The 17,071-nt window shown below is 47.0% G+C and overlaps 1 protein-coding gene across 1 annotated transcript; it reads right to left on the bottom strand.

The window, feature by feature from the left end:
• Positions 1-13,755: 13,755 nt before the first annotated feature.
• Positions 13,756-15,391, bottom strand: LOC133899207 (uncharacterized). Its single transcript, XM_062340176.1, has 2 exons — positions 14,021-15,391; positions 13,756-13,951 (listed from the first exon to the last, which is right to left on the bottom strand). Exons 1-2 carry the CDS (start codon positions 14,317-14,319, stop codon positions 13,885-13,887), a joined length of 366 nt encoding a protein of 121 aa, XP_062196160.1. The 5' UTR covers positions 14,320-15,391; the 3' UTR covers positions 13,756-13,884.
• Between the last annotated feature and the right edge of the window lie 1,680 nt (positions 15,392-17,071).

The following is a 17,071-nucleotide window of genomic DNA, read 5'->3' as shown; positions in this document are numbered from 1 at the left end:
CATCTTTATGGAGCCTCTGCATGCGTTTCTTATTTATATGACCTAAGCGACAATGCCAAATAAAAGTGGGATTCAAATCATTAAGCCGAGACTTCTTCGTATTAATGTTATAAACAGGAACATCCTCAAGATCTAGAATATATAATCCATTCACCAATGGACAATTGCCATAGAGCATACCATTCAAATAAATCGAACAACACTTGTTCTTTATTATGAAATCATATCCATCATCTTCCAAACATGAAGAAGAGATAATATTTTTCCCAAGGCAGGAATGTAATAACAATCATTTAATTCCAAAACTAATCCTGAGGGTAGCGATAAGGAATAAACACCGACGGCCAACGCAACAACTTTTGCACCATTACCGACACGAGCATCCATCTCCCCTCTTGCACATTTCCTAGTCCTTTTCAGTCCCTGCAACGATTTGCAAGTATGAATCATCGATCCGGTATCAAATACCCATAAATCTTTAGGACAAGTAGCAAGATTAATTTCAATAACATTTATATCTGAAGTGGAAGTCTTACTTCACTTCTTCTTCTTGAGTTCTTTTAAGTATAGCTTGCAGTTCATCCGTCAATGGTCAGGCTTATGGCAGTGGTGGCAAGCATCAGAAGTAGCAATGTCAGCCTTGGACTTTCCAACAGGTTTAGGCTTTGAGCTCGAGATCTCATCCGACACTTTAGCCTTGACCTTGCGCTTTCTCTTCTTTCTATCTTTCTGAATCATCAGCACATGACTAGAGCTTTTCTTAATACTTTCCTCAGCAGTCTTAAGCATTCCATGCAATTCAGCCATGCTCTTCTCCATGCTATTCATATGAAAATTCAAAATGAACGGCTCGAAGATCGCAGGGAGCGACTTGAGAATTACATAGCCAACTCAAGACTAAGGAGAAAACAAAGTTTTTCCAGGTTCTCAATGTAACCAATCATCTTGATCACATGAGAACTAACTGAACTGTCTTCTGTCAACCTGCACACAAACAAGGACTTTGAGGTGTTGAACCTCTTGGCCCTAGCTTGGTTCTCAAACATGCCTCGGAGTCCCACAATCATATCATGAGCATCCGGGTTCTCATATTGCTTCTGAAGCTCAGAAGACATAGTGGCAAGTATGAGACAGCTAACATCGAGTGAATCATTGGTATGCTTCTCGTAAACCCTCCGATCTGCGACAGATACATTATCAGCTGGTTCATCAGGATAGAGAACCTCTAGAACATACTCCTTTTTCTCTTGTTTGAGAACAATTCTCATATTTCTATACCAATCAATAAAGTTTTTTCCAGATAGCTTTTGTTTTTCAAGAATCAAACGCAAATTAAAACTGGAATTAGCGTTAGCAGTAGGTGCCATGATTTACAACAAAAATAAATATGCAAGGTTTAGCACTATGTTTATGTAAACCTTTCATTAAACAATTTAACAAAAGATACTCCCACTATATGTTTTGAAACCGTTTCCCCCTAACGACATATAGTGGAACAAGATCCATATTCGACTAGGTTCTATTGAGCTTTGGCATCACTGCTAGAAATTTAGGTGACTTAGGTAAGCAACATCTTGCTAATCACATCCCTATGTGACTCTTATTTGTTAGGTGGCATCGAATGCCTCGGTCCCAATACTATGCCACAAAGCCCAAAACCGTTTTGATAGCTTTGTTACTAAACCAATACTATGTGTGTGGATGTCTGACACCCACTCTAACTAGTCAAGATAAAAGATGGCACCCTGCTTTGACTGACCTATCAAACAATGATCAAAACCTAAGTAGGTGTAGCTATCGGAAGGGCATCAATTATTCTTAATTTTTCTGAGGGAAGCTATTCTATCATGCAAACATATCCATCTCATAGAAAATATGAATAAAACAGCATAACAGGAACATAAATAGGCATCACAAGCAATCATATTAACTGTGACATAGTATGACCCCTTCACATGGTGATGTCTATCGCCATGATTCCTGTCCTCCGATTCATCATGCTTCGAGTCTTCATGGTTATGAATTAGTCTATTACACCTAATAGCACTAGACAAATTACATGAGAATATAAAGCATCACATGTCGGCACACAGACCGTTATACAATAACATGACAGTTTTGAGCTGCAATTAACAATGACACGTAGGTCATGAAAATTACAAACATGCATCACACACATAATAAGGTCATACTAGTCACAACATTCTCTGCAAAAATGAGTTAAGTGTGTAATCGAATTCTAATGTCTCAACGTCAACATGTTATCTTTATAAGCCCTAGGCTTGGACAGCACGACGGTCCCCTTCGACCCCCCCCCCCTCAGCGGATTCAGGGCAGCGCCTTGAAAACCTCTCAGAAATTCATAGATCGTATTTATGAAATCGCTATGAAAATCTCATTGGATAAATCATATCAAGCCGATTCCGAGTCATTCACAATGCCTTAATTTTCATTGGATCAATCATATTGATCATCGCATGAGGTTTTTGGAAACGACGACAACACGTACAACCTCGATCTGTTGTTCTCCCGACCATTAAGCGGCGCGCGTTGTTAGCCCCGATGGTGATTCCAGCTGGTAGGGCAAGTCGCACGTGCGGTCAGGTGGAAGATCGAGCTAATCTTTTTGGTCGTATGGTTCCATCGACTCGCACCTCATCCGATCCCAATTACACCAAATCGTGCAGGGACCAATCCAGATCAAAAACTATGCAAGATGGCTCTGATACCACTGTTGGGGAACAGGCAGGCTACTCTAGCCTACAACGAAATTTTTTCTACCGCATTCACTCAGGAAATCATGCTAGTAGGAGATCAAAGATCGTTACCGCTTGACGCGCAGTGCATCGGAAGAAGAGTTGGAGTAGACTGATCCAACGTTGTGCGTGTCAAACTCCTCGAGCAGCTTCTTGATCAGTTCCTCGACTAGCTCTGAGCATGTGGTCATGCTACTCGACCAACTCCGAGCAGGTGGTCGTGCTCCTCGACCAACTCCAAGCAGGTCAGCGTCGTATCCTTCCCATCTTCCGGAGGAGGAACCGCGTGAAGCTAAGGCTAGCTCCCCGGCTGGCTCAGTCGGACCAATCGCGCACACCCCCCAACCCAATCACCCACCCCTCCCCTCTCCCTCCAGCTACCACGACGGCGCCGCCTTCCTTCCCCCACTCTGGTGGCATGTCTCAGTCCCCAAGCAAAAGTGTCTGGTTGAAGGGATCGTTGCATCCTTCCCATCTTCCGGAGGAGGAGCCGCCAACCAGGCTATCGCTAGTTCGGTGCCCCGACTGCGGCCAAGAAGACACCATCGAGCTTGTGGCCAGGACCACCGAGAACTATGGCAAGAGGTTCTTCAAATGCCCTAGGAACAAGTATGGAGTAAGTGCCTTTGTCTATTTCTGTGTGGTTGGATTCGTCTGTTTTGGGGATTTAGGTTTCGTCTGATTTGCGCACCGTGTTGGATGCAGAAAGCGAACTCATGCTCCTTTTACAAGTGGCGTGATGACTACGAGAAGCACTTGGAGTGCCAGGGTTTGCTCGGTGCTAAAGAAGGTAAAATGGCTCCTATTGATCACATTCCGCAGATAATGATGGTTCAGGGAAAAATGGAGCAGGAGCTTGAAGCACTCAAGGCTCAATTTGCTGAATTGAAGACCGAGAAGGTGGTAGCAGGAAAGGTGGAGTTGTTGCTTGGTTGGGTGAAGGCAATGGTAGTGCTGCTGGGTGTAAACATGTTTTTTTGTGTTGATGGCCATTGTTGTGTATCTGGCCAAGCTTGTGCGGTGATGAGATAATTGGATGTCGATGTCTGGTAGTTTGTGTCACTTAGGCAATCCTTTTGTTTCTACTAATGCCAATGTAATCAGAACTGGGATGGTAATGTAAGTGTTGACAGAAAGTTCAAAAAATTGTTTGTAAATTATCCTCAGAATTTAACATTACATTATAGTACATTCATCATCACAAGAATGCTTATGATTCATCCAGATTTCCAAGTTTTAATATGTTCTAACAAGGATTGAAAGAGTTTCAATTTTAGCAGTTTGGTAGGAAGAAGATGTACAATACACTTCTTCCTGGAGATTAATCAAAGCTCACAATAACATTTACATCTAGAAATATCAAATCTTTGACATCACACCTTGCATATTTAATAGGTTCCATCACATTCAACAGGTTCCATCACAGCTTGCATCACAGGTTCCATCACAGCTAGAACATAAAAGTTACTCACCTGGGTTGAAGGACTGGGTTGAGGAGCTTGTGAACTGGTCTGTGAGTAGGCTTATTCAGCAGCCATAAGTGCAAGTTGTCTGCAGGAACATACTGTTGGGGATCATCCCCTGCCGTCCCCATACCCAAGGGCAACTACGAAGTTAGTTGGAGTTGGAGTCGCTACGAGGCAACCGCTGTGACGGCGGAATCATCCACAACCGGTCCGATGGATGCGAAGATTGGTCTGCCCCGACTGTCGGGCGAAGCTACAGTTCGCGCTCCAGGCCTTCGACAGGAGGTGGCGATGCATATCTCAGAAAGAAGGCCAACAACTGTTAAGAGAAATTCACAGCGGGCTGTGCGGTTCACATATCGGAACAAGGGCTTTGGTAGGAAAAGCATACAGGCAGGGCTTCTATTGGCCAACAGCTGTAAGTGATGCAGACCAACTGGTACGAAGTTGCCAACAGTGCCAATTTTGGGCGAAGGGATCAAACAGATCGACAACGAAGATACAACTCATTCCGCCGATCTGGCCATTACGGCGATGGGGAATCGATATTGTCGGACAACTGCCGCCATCCCTAGGAAATTTGCGCTACGCCATGGTGGCGGTAGAGTACTTCTCAAAGTGGGTAGAAGCAATGCCACTCGTAAGCATAACATCAAAAAATATACAAAAATTCCTATGGCAGAACATCGTGTGCTGCTTCGGGGTTCCGAGCGAAGTAACTGTGGACAACGGTACTCAGTTCGATAGCGCTGGATTTAGAGAATTCTGTAATAGCCTGGGCATAAAGTTAATGTTTGCATCAGTCTACCACCCGCAATCCAACGGCGCAGTTGAGAGAGCAAATGGTATCATCTTCGCAGGAGTCGCGAAGCGTCTTCAAGGATTGCCGAAAGGAAAGTGGGTCGAAGAACTACCCAAGGTGTTATGGTCATTAAGAACAACGGTCGCAAGACCAACAGGCTACACACCGTTCCGCCTACTATTTGGCGAAGAGGCCATGACCCCCGAAGAATTGAAAGCTAAATCATTCAGGGTCGGGAATGATACAGAGCAATGTGATGAACTTTCGCCAAAAGATGCCCTCGAAGAAGTAAGATTGCAAGCCGCCAAAAACCTGGCTACTTACCAAGAAGAGACAAGAAAATGGAGAGACAAGAACGTATCTGAAAATGCCTTCACACCAGGAGATTTGGTATTGCGAAGATTTGGTACAGCAACATCGTTTGGCAAGCTTCATAGCAAATGGGATGGCCCCTTCATAGTCAAAAGATCCTTGAGACCCGGTTCGTACCATCTGGCGAATATGGAAGGTGAAGAGCTTCCACACACCTGGAATGCAGACAACCTTCGCAAGTTCTATGCTTGAGAATCGACAACATAAGTCCGAGACTCCAATGTAATTTTTATTTTTTATTTTTTGTTTTTCTAATTTCCGTAAAAGTCCTTGTAATTATCATGTAAGGGTACTGCACTCTTTTCCTCACAGGGGGACCCCTTCGCTAGGGGCTGAGGTTTTTAACGAGGCAGAAACCCATACGAACAAAGATAGTAGCCCCCAAAAATATTGCTTGTCTCGAGTTGCACTACCTTTCGTCGAAGTGCGTCACCTTAGAAGATTGGCGCACCAATCGACGACATAACAAGGTGCAAAGTGTAGGCAGGAAAGCATACACTTACGACCTTCGCGGGATTATAAAAATCGCTACCAAGCTTCGATAAAAGTCGGGGGCTAAGAGTGCCTGCCCCCGCAACGAAGGAAAAAACAAACCTTCGCTTAAACGAAGTATCGCCAAGCCAAATGAAAGACAGCGAGCTTCGATAAAAGTCGGGGGCTCAGAGTGCCTGCCCCCGCAACGAAGGAAAAAACAAACCTTCGCTCAAACGAAGTATCGCCAAGCCAAATGAAAGGCAGCGAGCTTCGCCAAAAGTCGGGGGCTAAGAGTGCCTGCCCCCGCAACGAAGGAAAAAACAAACCTTCGCTTAAACGAAGTATCGCCAAGCCAAATGAAAGACAGCGAGCTTCGATAAAAGTCGGGGGCTCAGAGTGCCTGCCCCCGCAACGAAGGAAAAAACAAACCTTCGCTCAAACGAAGTATCGCAAAGCCAAATGAAAGGCAGCGAGCTTCGCCAAAAGTCGGGGGCTAAGAGTGCCTGCCCCCGCAACGAAGGAAAAAACAAACCTTCGCTTAAACGAAGTATCGCCAAGCCAAATCAAAGACAGCGAGCTTCGATAAAAGTCGGGGGCTCAGAGTGCCTGCCCCCGCAACGAAGGAAAAAACAAACCTTCGCTCAAACGAAGTATCGCCAAGCCAAATGAAAGGCAGCGAGCTTCGCCAAAAGTCGGGGGCTAAGAGTGCCTGCCCCCGCAACAAAGGAAAAAACAAACCTTCGCTTAAACGAAGTATCGCCAAGCCAAATGAAAGACAGCGAGCTTCGATAAAAGTCGGGGGCTCAGAGTGCCTGCCCCCGCAACGAAGGAAAAAACAAACCTTCGCTCAAACGAAGTATCGCCAAGCCAAATGAAAGGCAGCGAGCTTCGCCAAAAGTCGGGGGCTAAGAGTGCCTGCCCCCGCAACGAAGGAAAAAACAAACCTTCGCTGAAACGAAGTATCGCCAAGCCAAATGAAAGACAGCGAGCTTCGATAAAAGTCGGGGGCTAAGAGTGCTTGCCCCCGCAATGAAGGAAAAAACAAACCTTCGCTCAAACGAAGTATCGCCAAGCCAAATGAAAGGCAGCGAGCTTCGATAAAAGTCGGGGGCTAAGAGTGCCTGCCCCCGCAACGAAAGAAAAAACAAACCTTCGCTTAAACGAAGTATCGCCAAGCCAAATGAAAGGCAGCGAGCTTCGATAAAAGTCGGGGGCTAAGAGTGCCTGCCCCCGCAACGAAGGAAAAAACAAACCTTCGATTAAACGAAGTATCGCCAAGCCAAATGAAAGGCAGCGAGCTTCGATAAAAGTCGGGGGCTAAGAGTGCCTGCCCCCGCAACGAAGGAAAAAACAAACTTTCGCTCAAACGAAGTATCTCCAAGCCAAATGAAAGGCAGCGAGCTTCGATAAAAGTCGGGGGCTAAGAGTCCCTACCCCCGCAACGAAGGAAAAAACAAACCTTTGCTCAAACGAAGTATTGCCAAGCCAAATGAAAGGCAGCGAGCTTCGATAAAAGTCGGGGGCTAAGAGTGCCTGTCCCCGCAACGAAGGAAAAAACAAACTTTCGCTCAAACGAAGTATCGCCAAGCCAAATGAAAGGCAGCGAGCTTCGCCAAAAGTCGGGGGCTAAGAGTGCCTGCCCCCGCAACGAAGGAAAAAACAAACCTTCGCTTAAACGAAGTATCGCCAAGCCAAATGAAAGGCAGCGAGCTTCGATAAAAGTCGGGGGCTAAGAGTGCCTGCCCCCGCAACGAAGGAAAAAACAAACCTTCGCTCAAACGAAGTATCGCCAAGCCAAATGAAAGGTAGCAAGCTTCGATAAAAGTCGGGGGCTAAGAGTGCCTGCCCCCGCAACGAAAGAAAAAACAAACCTTCGCTTAAACGAAGTATCGCCAAGCCAAATGAAAGGCAGCGAGCTTCGATAAAAGTCGGGGGCTAAGAGTGCCTGCCCCCGCAACGAAGGAAAAAACAAACCTTCGCTCAAACGAAGTATCGCCAAGCCAAATGAAAGGCAGCGAGCTTCGATAAAAGTCGGGGGCTAAGAGTGCCTGCCCCCGCAACGAAGGAAAAAACAAACCTTCGCTCAAACGAAGTATCGCCAAGCCAAATGAAAGGCAGCGAGCTTCGATAAAAGTCGGGGGCTAAGAGTGCCTGCCCCCGCAACGAAGGAAAAAACAAACTTTCGCTCAAACGAAGTATCTCCAAGCCAAATGAAAGGCAGCAAGCTTCGATAAAAGTCGGGGGCTAAGAGTCCCTACCCCCGCAACGAAGGAAAAAACAAACCTTTGCTCAAACGAAGTATTGCCAAGCCAAATGAAAGGCAGCGAGCTTCGCCAAAAGTCGGGGGCTAAGAGTGCCTGCCCCCGCAACAAAGGAAAAAACAAACCTTCGCTTAAACGAAGTATCGCCAAGCCAAATGAAAGACAGCGAGCTTCGATAAAAGTCGGGGGCTAAGAGTGCCTGCCCCCGCAACGAAGGAAAAAACAAACCTTCGCTCAAACGAAGTATCGCCAAGCCAAATGAAAGGTAGCAAGCTTCGATAAAAGTCGGGGGCTAAGAGTGCCTGCCCCCGCAACGAAAGAAAAAACAAACCTTCGCTTAAACAAAGTATCGCCAAGCCAAATGAAAGGCAGCGAGCTTCGATAAAAGTCGGGGGCTAAGAGTGCCTGCCCCCGCAACGAAGGAAAAAACAAACCTTCGCTCAAACGAAGTATCGCCAAGCCAAATGAAAGGCAGCGAGCTTCGATAAAAGTCGGGGGCTAAGAGTGCCTGCCCCCGCAACGAAGGAAAAAACAAACCTTCGCTCAAACGAAGTATCGCCAAGCCAAATGAAAGGCAGCGAGCTTCACCAAAAGTCGGGGGCTAAGAGAGCCTGCCCCCGCACCGAAGAAAAAAACAAACCTTCGCTCAAACGAAGTATTGTCAAGGCGATCGATGGAAAGCGAACTTCGACAGAACTCGGGGGCTGAGAGTGCTTGCCCCCGCACCGAAGGAATAAACAAACCTTTGACGAAATTTTCCCTAATCCAACCAAAAGACATAGCACTTTGTCAAGTATAGGGGGCTAGAACTGCATACATAAATATCAATGGTGAAAACAAGTAGAAGCCAGAAAACTTCGAAAACTAAGAATCAGACACCGATCCACCCAAAATAGGCCGAAGTTACCTGCGAGTAAAAGTCGGGGGGGGGGGGGGGGACGGCGCTTCGCACGAGTAACACTAATTAAGATAAGATTACCAACCCAATAGAATCGCAGGAAATTGCGGTGAAAATCGGGGGATGGTTTTCGTCTAGAAAGTCAACCCGGAGAATTCAACTTATGACCCGGGATAATTGAATAGGAAAAAACATACTCCGCGCGATGTGCGAAGAGAGTGTAAAAAAACAGCAAGTCACAACACAAACCAGGTTTATTCCGCATCTAAATCAACCTCTGGATCAACAAAATCCTTATACAAGCGACTAAAATAAAATTGATACTCGATGCCTTCGCTGGCATGGAAACGCGATGATGGGGCCGAAGTGGCCCCAACTTGATTACAACACGTCGGCATGGAAGATCTGTCGTTACTACCACTTCGCCTAGCTACTTGCGAAGAGGGACCACGCCGATAACACAATTGGGGTCTCCGGGAAAACGGCTCTTCGTCTTGCGGTTCAATTTTTGGTTCAACGAGCACTGATGCATCGTCAATGTCCCCTCTCGCCGCGCGGTGAAGATTTCGTTCAGCTCACCGATTAACTATCGTCGAAGGACAAACAGATTTCCAAAACGCCTTCGTCCTAGCATTCATATCGTCGTACGATCTACACTTCGCGTGCCAATAACGTTCCAAGTCGATATCAGCATGGCGACGGTGAAATGATTCCCAGCAGGACCAGGAGACATAAAAATTATCCCTCATCATAGTCAAAGGAACAACTTCTTTGGCTACCTGCGCAGTGTCTGAAGCAAGGACCTGCGCAGGGAGCGCAAAAAGGTCAATATCACTTCGACATTAATACATAATGTATTACACAGCCACTGTATCGCATCTTTAATGACAAAACCAAAATATAACAACGACCCTTCGCGCCAATTCATCCCACCTTCCCAGTATCTTTGGCCGCCATATTAGTCGGTTTCGACGAAGTGTCCTCCCTCGCCTTGGCCTATAAATTTCAACAATAAACACATTATTGCCACATAATAACCACTTTCATCACCTTCGACAAGAAAAAAATGCAAGTTTGGTATCTGTACCCTTTGACGATTCACTTCGGCCTCTCGAAGAGCTAGCTCGCGTCCATGCTTACACCAATAATTAGTGGTGAATGAACGGGCAGTGCTCTTCGACGACTTGGTAACAGCCGAAGTTGACAGATCCGAAGGATACTGGAAGGAGGGTCGTTGAAGGGCAGTATGATGGTCGCAACCCGTCATCTCCACAGACTGCACGAGACTCCGGGCGGCGACCATGGCGCAGAAATCGCCGTATAGCTGAGCAGCTAGAAGCAGGCTGCTGCTGGTCTCGTGGATCCAACCAATAAGTCCACCCAGTCCGACGAGTTCAACTGATGGAGGAGTTGTCGAGGCGCCTATACCTTCAAATGTATGGCTGATTGCTTCGCAGGCGGCTACCGCCTTCGACTCAAGCTCCCCAATGACATTAAGGGCATCTTCGTTATAAGCCTTCGCTTCGCTCAGTTCAATCTGCAGCCGCTCCGCTCTTTCTCTCTCCGATGCGCACTCTGATTGCAACTCGCAAACTTGCGCTTCGGAGGATTGCAAATTCTGGCGAAGACAATTCACTTCGCCGTCAGCAATGTCCTTCGCCGCACGCAGGGCTTCAAGCTCCGCTTCAAGCCTCTCCGATCGCAATTCTGCATCCTTCGCCCACCGTGACAACTCGCGCTTCTGGCTCTCGGCTTTCTCTGCCTGTTTTTGTAGTAGTTCAATCTGGCCCTCAGCGCTTCGGGCGCGGGCTTCGGACTTTTCTGCTTGTTTGCGCTGAGCTCGGGAGAGAAGTAAAACCTGAAATTTCAACTGACAACTTAGTAAATACAAAATTTCCTTTCTTCTCATTCTAAGAAAATATACAATATACCTTCGCGATTGCCACATCAGAAGCATCAATCAATTCGCTCGAAGACTTCTGACCAAGCGGGATCTCGACCTCAGGGAGAACGAAGGAACCAAAAATCCTCTTCGCATCGCTTACCTCCCCGGCACTCGGCTCAAAAGAGGCGGGCCGCAAAGCCTCGGGAGCAAGGGACTTCGCGTCAAGTAGCCCGCCAAGACCCATAAGGCCCTTCCCTCTCCGTCGCGGCACACTTGGCGTCGAATCTTCGCTTTCGGAAGATGAGGTCGACGACGAGGAAGGCGACGAATGCCCTGCCACCTCTACGTCGTCACCACCCTCATCAGCAGGCTCCTCTGGGGCACCGGGCTCCGATGCCGCGCCCGCCCCCGTCAACTCCTCGTCGTCGCTCAAGATTAATGTCGGAAGATCGACGCGTGTGCAAAACATAGATTTCGGCGCTTGGGCCTCTTGCACTCCTTCGGAACTCTCCCGATGGGTTAGGCCACGCGAGGCAGCGGAGCCCTCCGGTGACATTTCCGCGTGAGGCTCCGACGCAGCTTCGCGTGGTTTTTTGCGCAGTGCGACAGCTTTCTTGGTACGCCTAGTTTTTGGCGATCGTTCCGAAGCCTTTCTTTTCACCGGAGGGCAAGCGATAGGCTCTTCGCTTACTTCCACTGGTGGGGAACCTCCCACGTTGCTTTGCAGAACAGCCAAAATCTTCGGCCGCTCATCGTAAGATAATCCACGGTACTCAAAGATCCTGTTTAACCTATGGTTGAGACCCTGGTCCGCGCAGAGCTGCGCTTCGCCAGGGGTAACCTTCCCAACCAACATCACAGCCTTCGCCTCAACTTCGGCCACTGACAAATCTACAAACAAAGTTATCATTAAAACAACTGTTAAGCAACAAGATTTAAATCAAGACATAGTGCACGTCCAAGAGGGTACCTGCGAAGCCCTCTACAACAGGATGAGGACGGCAGAGCCCCTCAGGCCCTTTCTCTCCGAAGGCCGGTATACTCCAGCCATGGCTGAGGGGCCAAATCCCGGCCGCTAGAAACTCTTCGACCAGGTCACGAGTTGACAGATGTTTCGCGCACCGTGCGAAGGCTTCAAGCGTTGTTTCTTGCGATGCTTTCAACCGGACATCCGGGGTGCGATTTCCCTTTACTCCTTCGCACTTCGATACAAGATACTCTTCGCTTTCAACCTTGTGGTAAAACCACCATTGGGTCCAGTCGCTCGGCCACTTGTTCTTGTATACGACTGCGAGAGTGGACAGGCCGGCGCGATATGCGAAATTAAGGCAACCATAGTGCGCTTCGCTCTGCACTCCGCGAACAAAAACGGGTTTTGGTTGATGGTGCAAGCGGTGCGCAGCGGAGAATGCCCTCGCGGAAGCCTTAACTCCCTCAGATCGGGCAGCCCAAGCGAACAGACTCATTCTTACTATGGCATTGGGCGTTAACTGATGCAAGTACACTTCGAAGATCTTCAACACCTTAATTACCATTTCGTCACAGGGAAGTAGAAGGCCAGCCCTAAAGTAATGCACAAAAACAATGGCTTCATCATCAGCGGGTTCTGGGATCTCCTGCTTCCCGGGAAGCCGGACTTTAGATACGTCATCAATCAGCCCCTCCCTGACAAGGCTGGCTAAAACTTCGCTATCCACCTTGGACTGTCCAATCCAATATGTCTTCGGACGCGACGATCTGTATTTCGGCGCCATCGAGTTCAAGGGACCTCCAAGCGGCGCGAAGGGAACATGGGGCTAAGTCTAGGCTGTCCGAAGGACTCAAACTTACTTCGTACGAGAGCAACGACTCTAAACAAAGGCAAGGTGAATTTTTTTTTGACTGCTTCTATATTTATAGGAGAAATCGAACGCGGTTAACACCACCAGCATCGAAAACTGAACCAACACCGGAAAACGCGCTCAGATAACTACCATGAACATTAAATGCAAACAGTTACCCCTAACGTTTCAACACCCAAAAAAAATTATTATTATAACAACAATAATATCAATAATAAAACCAAGCTTTGGATCCAACTAACTTCGATAGGCCGAAGGGGGGACGGCGCTTAGATATCTCAAAATTCTACAGGCTCGGCCTATTGAAGATAAACCTTACCAGTAGGGGGCTACTGTTGGGGATCATCCCCTGTCGTCCCCATACCCGAGGGCAACTGCGAAGTTAGTTGGAGTTGGAGTCGCTACGAGGCAACCGCTGTGTCGGTGGAATCATCCACAACCGGCCCGATGGATGCGAAGATTGGTCTGCCCCGACTGCCGGGCGAAGCTACAGTTCGCGCTCCAGGCCTTCGACAGGAGGTGGCGAAGATAGGGCTAGGCCTTCGCCTGATGGAGGCGAAGACAGGACCAAGCCTTTGCCTGGAGGTGGTGACGACAGGGCCAGGCCTTCGCCTGGTGGTGGCGAAGACAGGATCAGGGCTTCGCTTGGAGATGGTGAAGGCAGCTCGTCGGAAGGCTGGACGGAGAGGGCTTCGACACCCTTCAGTTGAGAAATAGCTAGATAGTGGGCCCAACTGTCATGGGTACTGTTGTGATTATGGGACCATGCTTAATTGTACCATATTGCCCCCGGATATTCCGGGAATGTAGCAGGTTAGGGGGTAATAAGTGTAAACCGGGTCCATGATTGCGGGGGTATGGGCTATAAATAGAGCCACAGTGTAAACATGAACAGGACTCCAAGACTGTTCATTTTCCAGTACACGTCACATAAAGAGCCTTCGCCAGTTCTACCCCCGAAGGCCCATCTTGTCTGGGACTTCGATCCCAACACATACCATCAGTGCAATGTCCAGGAAATTTCAAGTTTCATGTCATCAGTTCAAGGAACAAACCTCCTGGTCACAGGACCAGGACTATCTGCAAGAAGAGTGTTGAGGATAGTCCTTGTTCTAGGTGGAGTGATAATCTAGTCAACCACATCCTTCTTGCTTTTCTTCCTACCAAGCTTGGTCTTGTTCTTTGGGTTCCGCTTCCTGCACAAATAAACAAAAGGGATATATGAGGACCAATTAGGATAACAAGAGTCAACTAGTTGTGATTACCTCTTTTTAAGACCAATAAGGGGACACTTTGAACTCCCTGACCTATGGCCAGTCCCACCACACAGGTTACAGTTGACCTGCCTTTTCAGCTTGCTCTTGTTCTTACCCTTCTCTAGAGCAGATGGAATTCTATTCTTCCTCTGCCTCTCTACTTCCCTTGGCTTGCATGTTGGTGGTTGAAGCTTGAATCCCTTGTTCACCTCTGGCCACTGTGACTTATCTGTAATGCAGGGAATCACACCTGCATAGGTAGCCCTGAAGCAATCAATAAAGAAAATTGGATCCACAAAATCATCCATGACTGGGTTCCGTTGTGTGGATATAGCAGCTAGTCCATGAGGACATGGCTTCCCTATAATTTTCCATTTCCTACAAGTGCACTTGTGCTCTCCCAGGTTCACAACATGTCTCAGCACATCTAACCCATGTAGAAGTTCAGTCTTCAGTTATGTCATCTGCACCCATCATGACCCTCATGTTACCTAAACCATGAATGCCAGCATTTAGTTGATGAACAATAGCTGGCAGTATCTTTCCTTTCAGTCTATTGGCTATCTTCCTTCTCTTAGCCCACATCATGGCTATCTTCTCCCTGATTGCATCTGCTAGGATATCAACTGGGAGGTCCTTGAAGTCCTTTATCCATTCATTCCATGATTCAGCCAAATTATTGGTGAGAACTTGCTCCTTGCCCAAAGAAGATTGTGATGCTTGTTCAGCCACTGCCCAACTTCAGGATCACATGCAAGGACTTTGTTCAAGTGATGCTCAAATATCTCTGGCCTGTAGGCTCTAGCTGCAAGTCACAAATTGCCATATATATGCCATGTCTTCCTTTTATCAAGGTTGTCCATCAAATTCCTAAAGCATTCCCTTTGCTCACAGTTAGGGAATATCTTCTTCACTGCAACTTCAAGACCTTTACAAGCATTTGTATAGATAGCAATGCTTGGACCTGTTCCTATGGCTTTAGCCAACTGCTCCATGAACCAAGTCTAATTCTCCTTAGTCTCTGAATCAAAGAATCCAATGCCAAAGGATACGTCCAATTATGGCCATCCAGTGCATTTGCAGCTACCATGTGATCATTCCATTTGCCATTAAGGGCAGTTGAATCAATGCTAACAAATTTCCTACATACAGTTAGAAATCTACTAATGCAGGGATCAAAGAAACAAAAAAATTGCCCAAAGTACACTTGTCCACCCTCTTCCCTAGTTCCAATCTCCACTACAATACTAGGGCACCTAAGCTCTATCTCAGCCTTAAACCTATACAGCCAGTCAAAATTATCATTTCATGATCCAAATACATGTTGTACTGCCCTTTCTCTACCCTTCCACACAATGGCATAAGGAATTTGTACCTTATATGTGTCTTGTAGCCATGTCTGCAGCTCCTTTGCCCCACAATTAGGTTTCTGCCTAAGTGTTGTAGCCACCTTGTCTGCCACCCAAACTTGAGAAGCCATTCTGCCCACAACTCTGCTAGTAGAAGCACATGTGTGATCATCAATGTTTATTTGGACCTGCAATGCATACACAAAACAAAGTAAGCAACAATTTATACATACAAGATGAACTAGGAGCACACAAAATGAACTAGAAGCGTACAATAGTCAGGGATTATACCCTGACAGTCTTATCATGCAGTGTCCTGGCTACAATTCTCCAAAGACACCCTTTTGTATCACAGTAGCCTCTAAATCTATCAGGGTCAGGCTTTTCTGTGCCAAGCTCAAGCTCTCTTCTGATTGCATGCATTATGATCGCCATTCTGAATTCTGTCATGTTTGGGTACACTGTACCAACACTCATTTCAGGGTTATCCCTATACCAATTCCTAACTGGTTCACCAGGCACATGATCATTCACCTCGACTGCTACTTCTTACATTTCTCTCTCAACTTCTCGAGGAATAGATGGAATAGAGTGTTGAGTGCATGTTTGTGCTTCTCTTGCTACTTCTGCTCTGGCATCATCAGCTCTTAGTCCAAGAACCTCATATATGTTATCCTCATCAAAGTTGACATGAGAATTTCCACCCTCAACTGGTAAAGGCTGCAGCTTCAGTTTAGTCCAGTCAACCACAAACTCACTTGGTTCAGTTGTTGGATTAACCTCTGTTGCACCAGCATCAGTAGGATTTCCATCTGTGGGAACTTCAACTACTAAATCAACATCACTTGGATTCTCATTAGTTGCCTTTCCATCAAGCGCCTTCCCATCAGTTCCAAGATTACCTTACCTTGGACTAGCTTCAATGACTACATTGTATCCTTCCTTCAACACTACCTTCACATTGAGCATGAGCTTCTTTGTATCAAATCTATCACAGAAATGCAGCATAAGAGCCATGTTGTCTCTAATCTCCACTATGTCATTTGATTTTCTGTCATGTCCATAAAACACAAGCCTCTGGCAGCTTCCATAGATGATTCTGGACTTCAAATCCTCAATCAAACTCTGCATACAAGCTACGCCATTGAACCACCACTCATGTTGCCCATCTACTATTTCCACTTTGAATCCATCATCAAGAATCGCAACATAGTATCTCACTCTAACGTTTATACTAAACGTTGTATCAAGATCCATCCTGATACCACGTACAAGCAAAAAAAATGGGAAATTTGGAATTAGAGTTTGAAATTAACTCCAAATGCACCCACTAAACTATGGAGCAAGGTGAAAAGCAACAAAATCTGGCCACAGGATTGCAACTTACCACGGTGGACGAAGCCATGACCTAGCTCATCTGCGGCGGAGAGAGGACGAACGCCGACGGAGAGGAAGAGAGGGGAGGGGGTGGGTGACTTGGTCAGGGGGTGTGCGCGACTGCTTCGACCGAGCCAGCCTTAGTTTCACGCGGAGGGCAAATGGTCATTTCACATGCAATGCCACGTCGACAGTGGGACCCATGGGACACGTGTTCGCTCCCGGTCGCGCGAGTGGCAAATTATGAAGTGTACAGTGGGTCCCAGTGGCAATTTGTCCAAGTTCCTCGGAATGATAGCTTTTGAGAACACGCCACTGATAACGATGGCAAAAA

Source organism: Phragmites australis, chromosome 18, assembly GCF_958298935.1.
Source record: "Phragmites australis chromosome 18, lpPhrAust1.1, whole genome shotgun sequence".
Taxonomy (NCBI): Eukaryota; Viridiplantae; Streptophyta; class Magnoliopsida; order Poales; family Poaceae; genus Phragmites; species Phragmites australis.
Note: the sequence above shows the minus strand (reverse complement) of the source record. Positions and strands in the feature narration are given on the sequence as shown.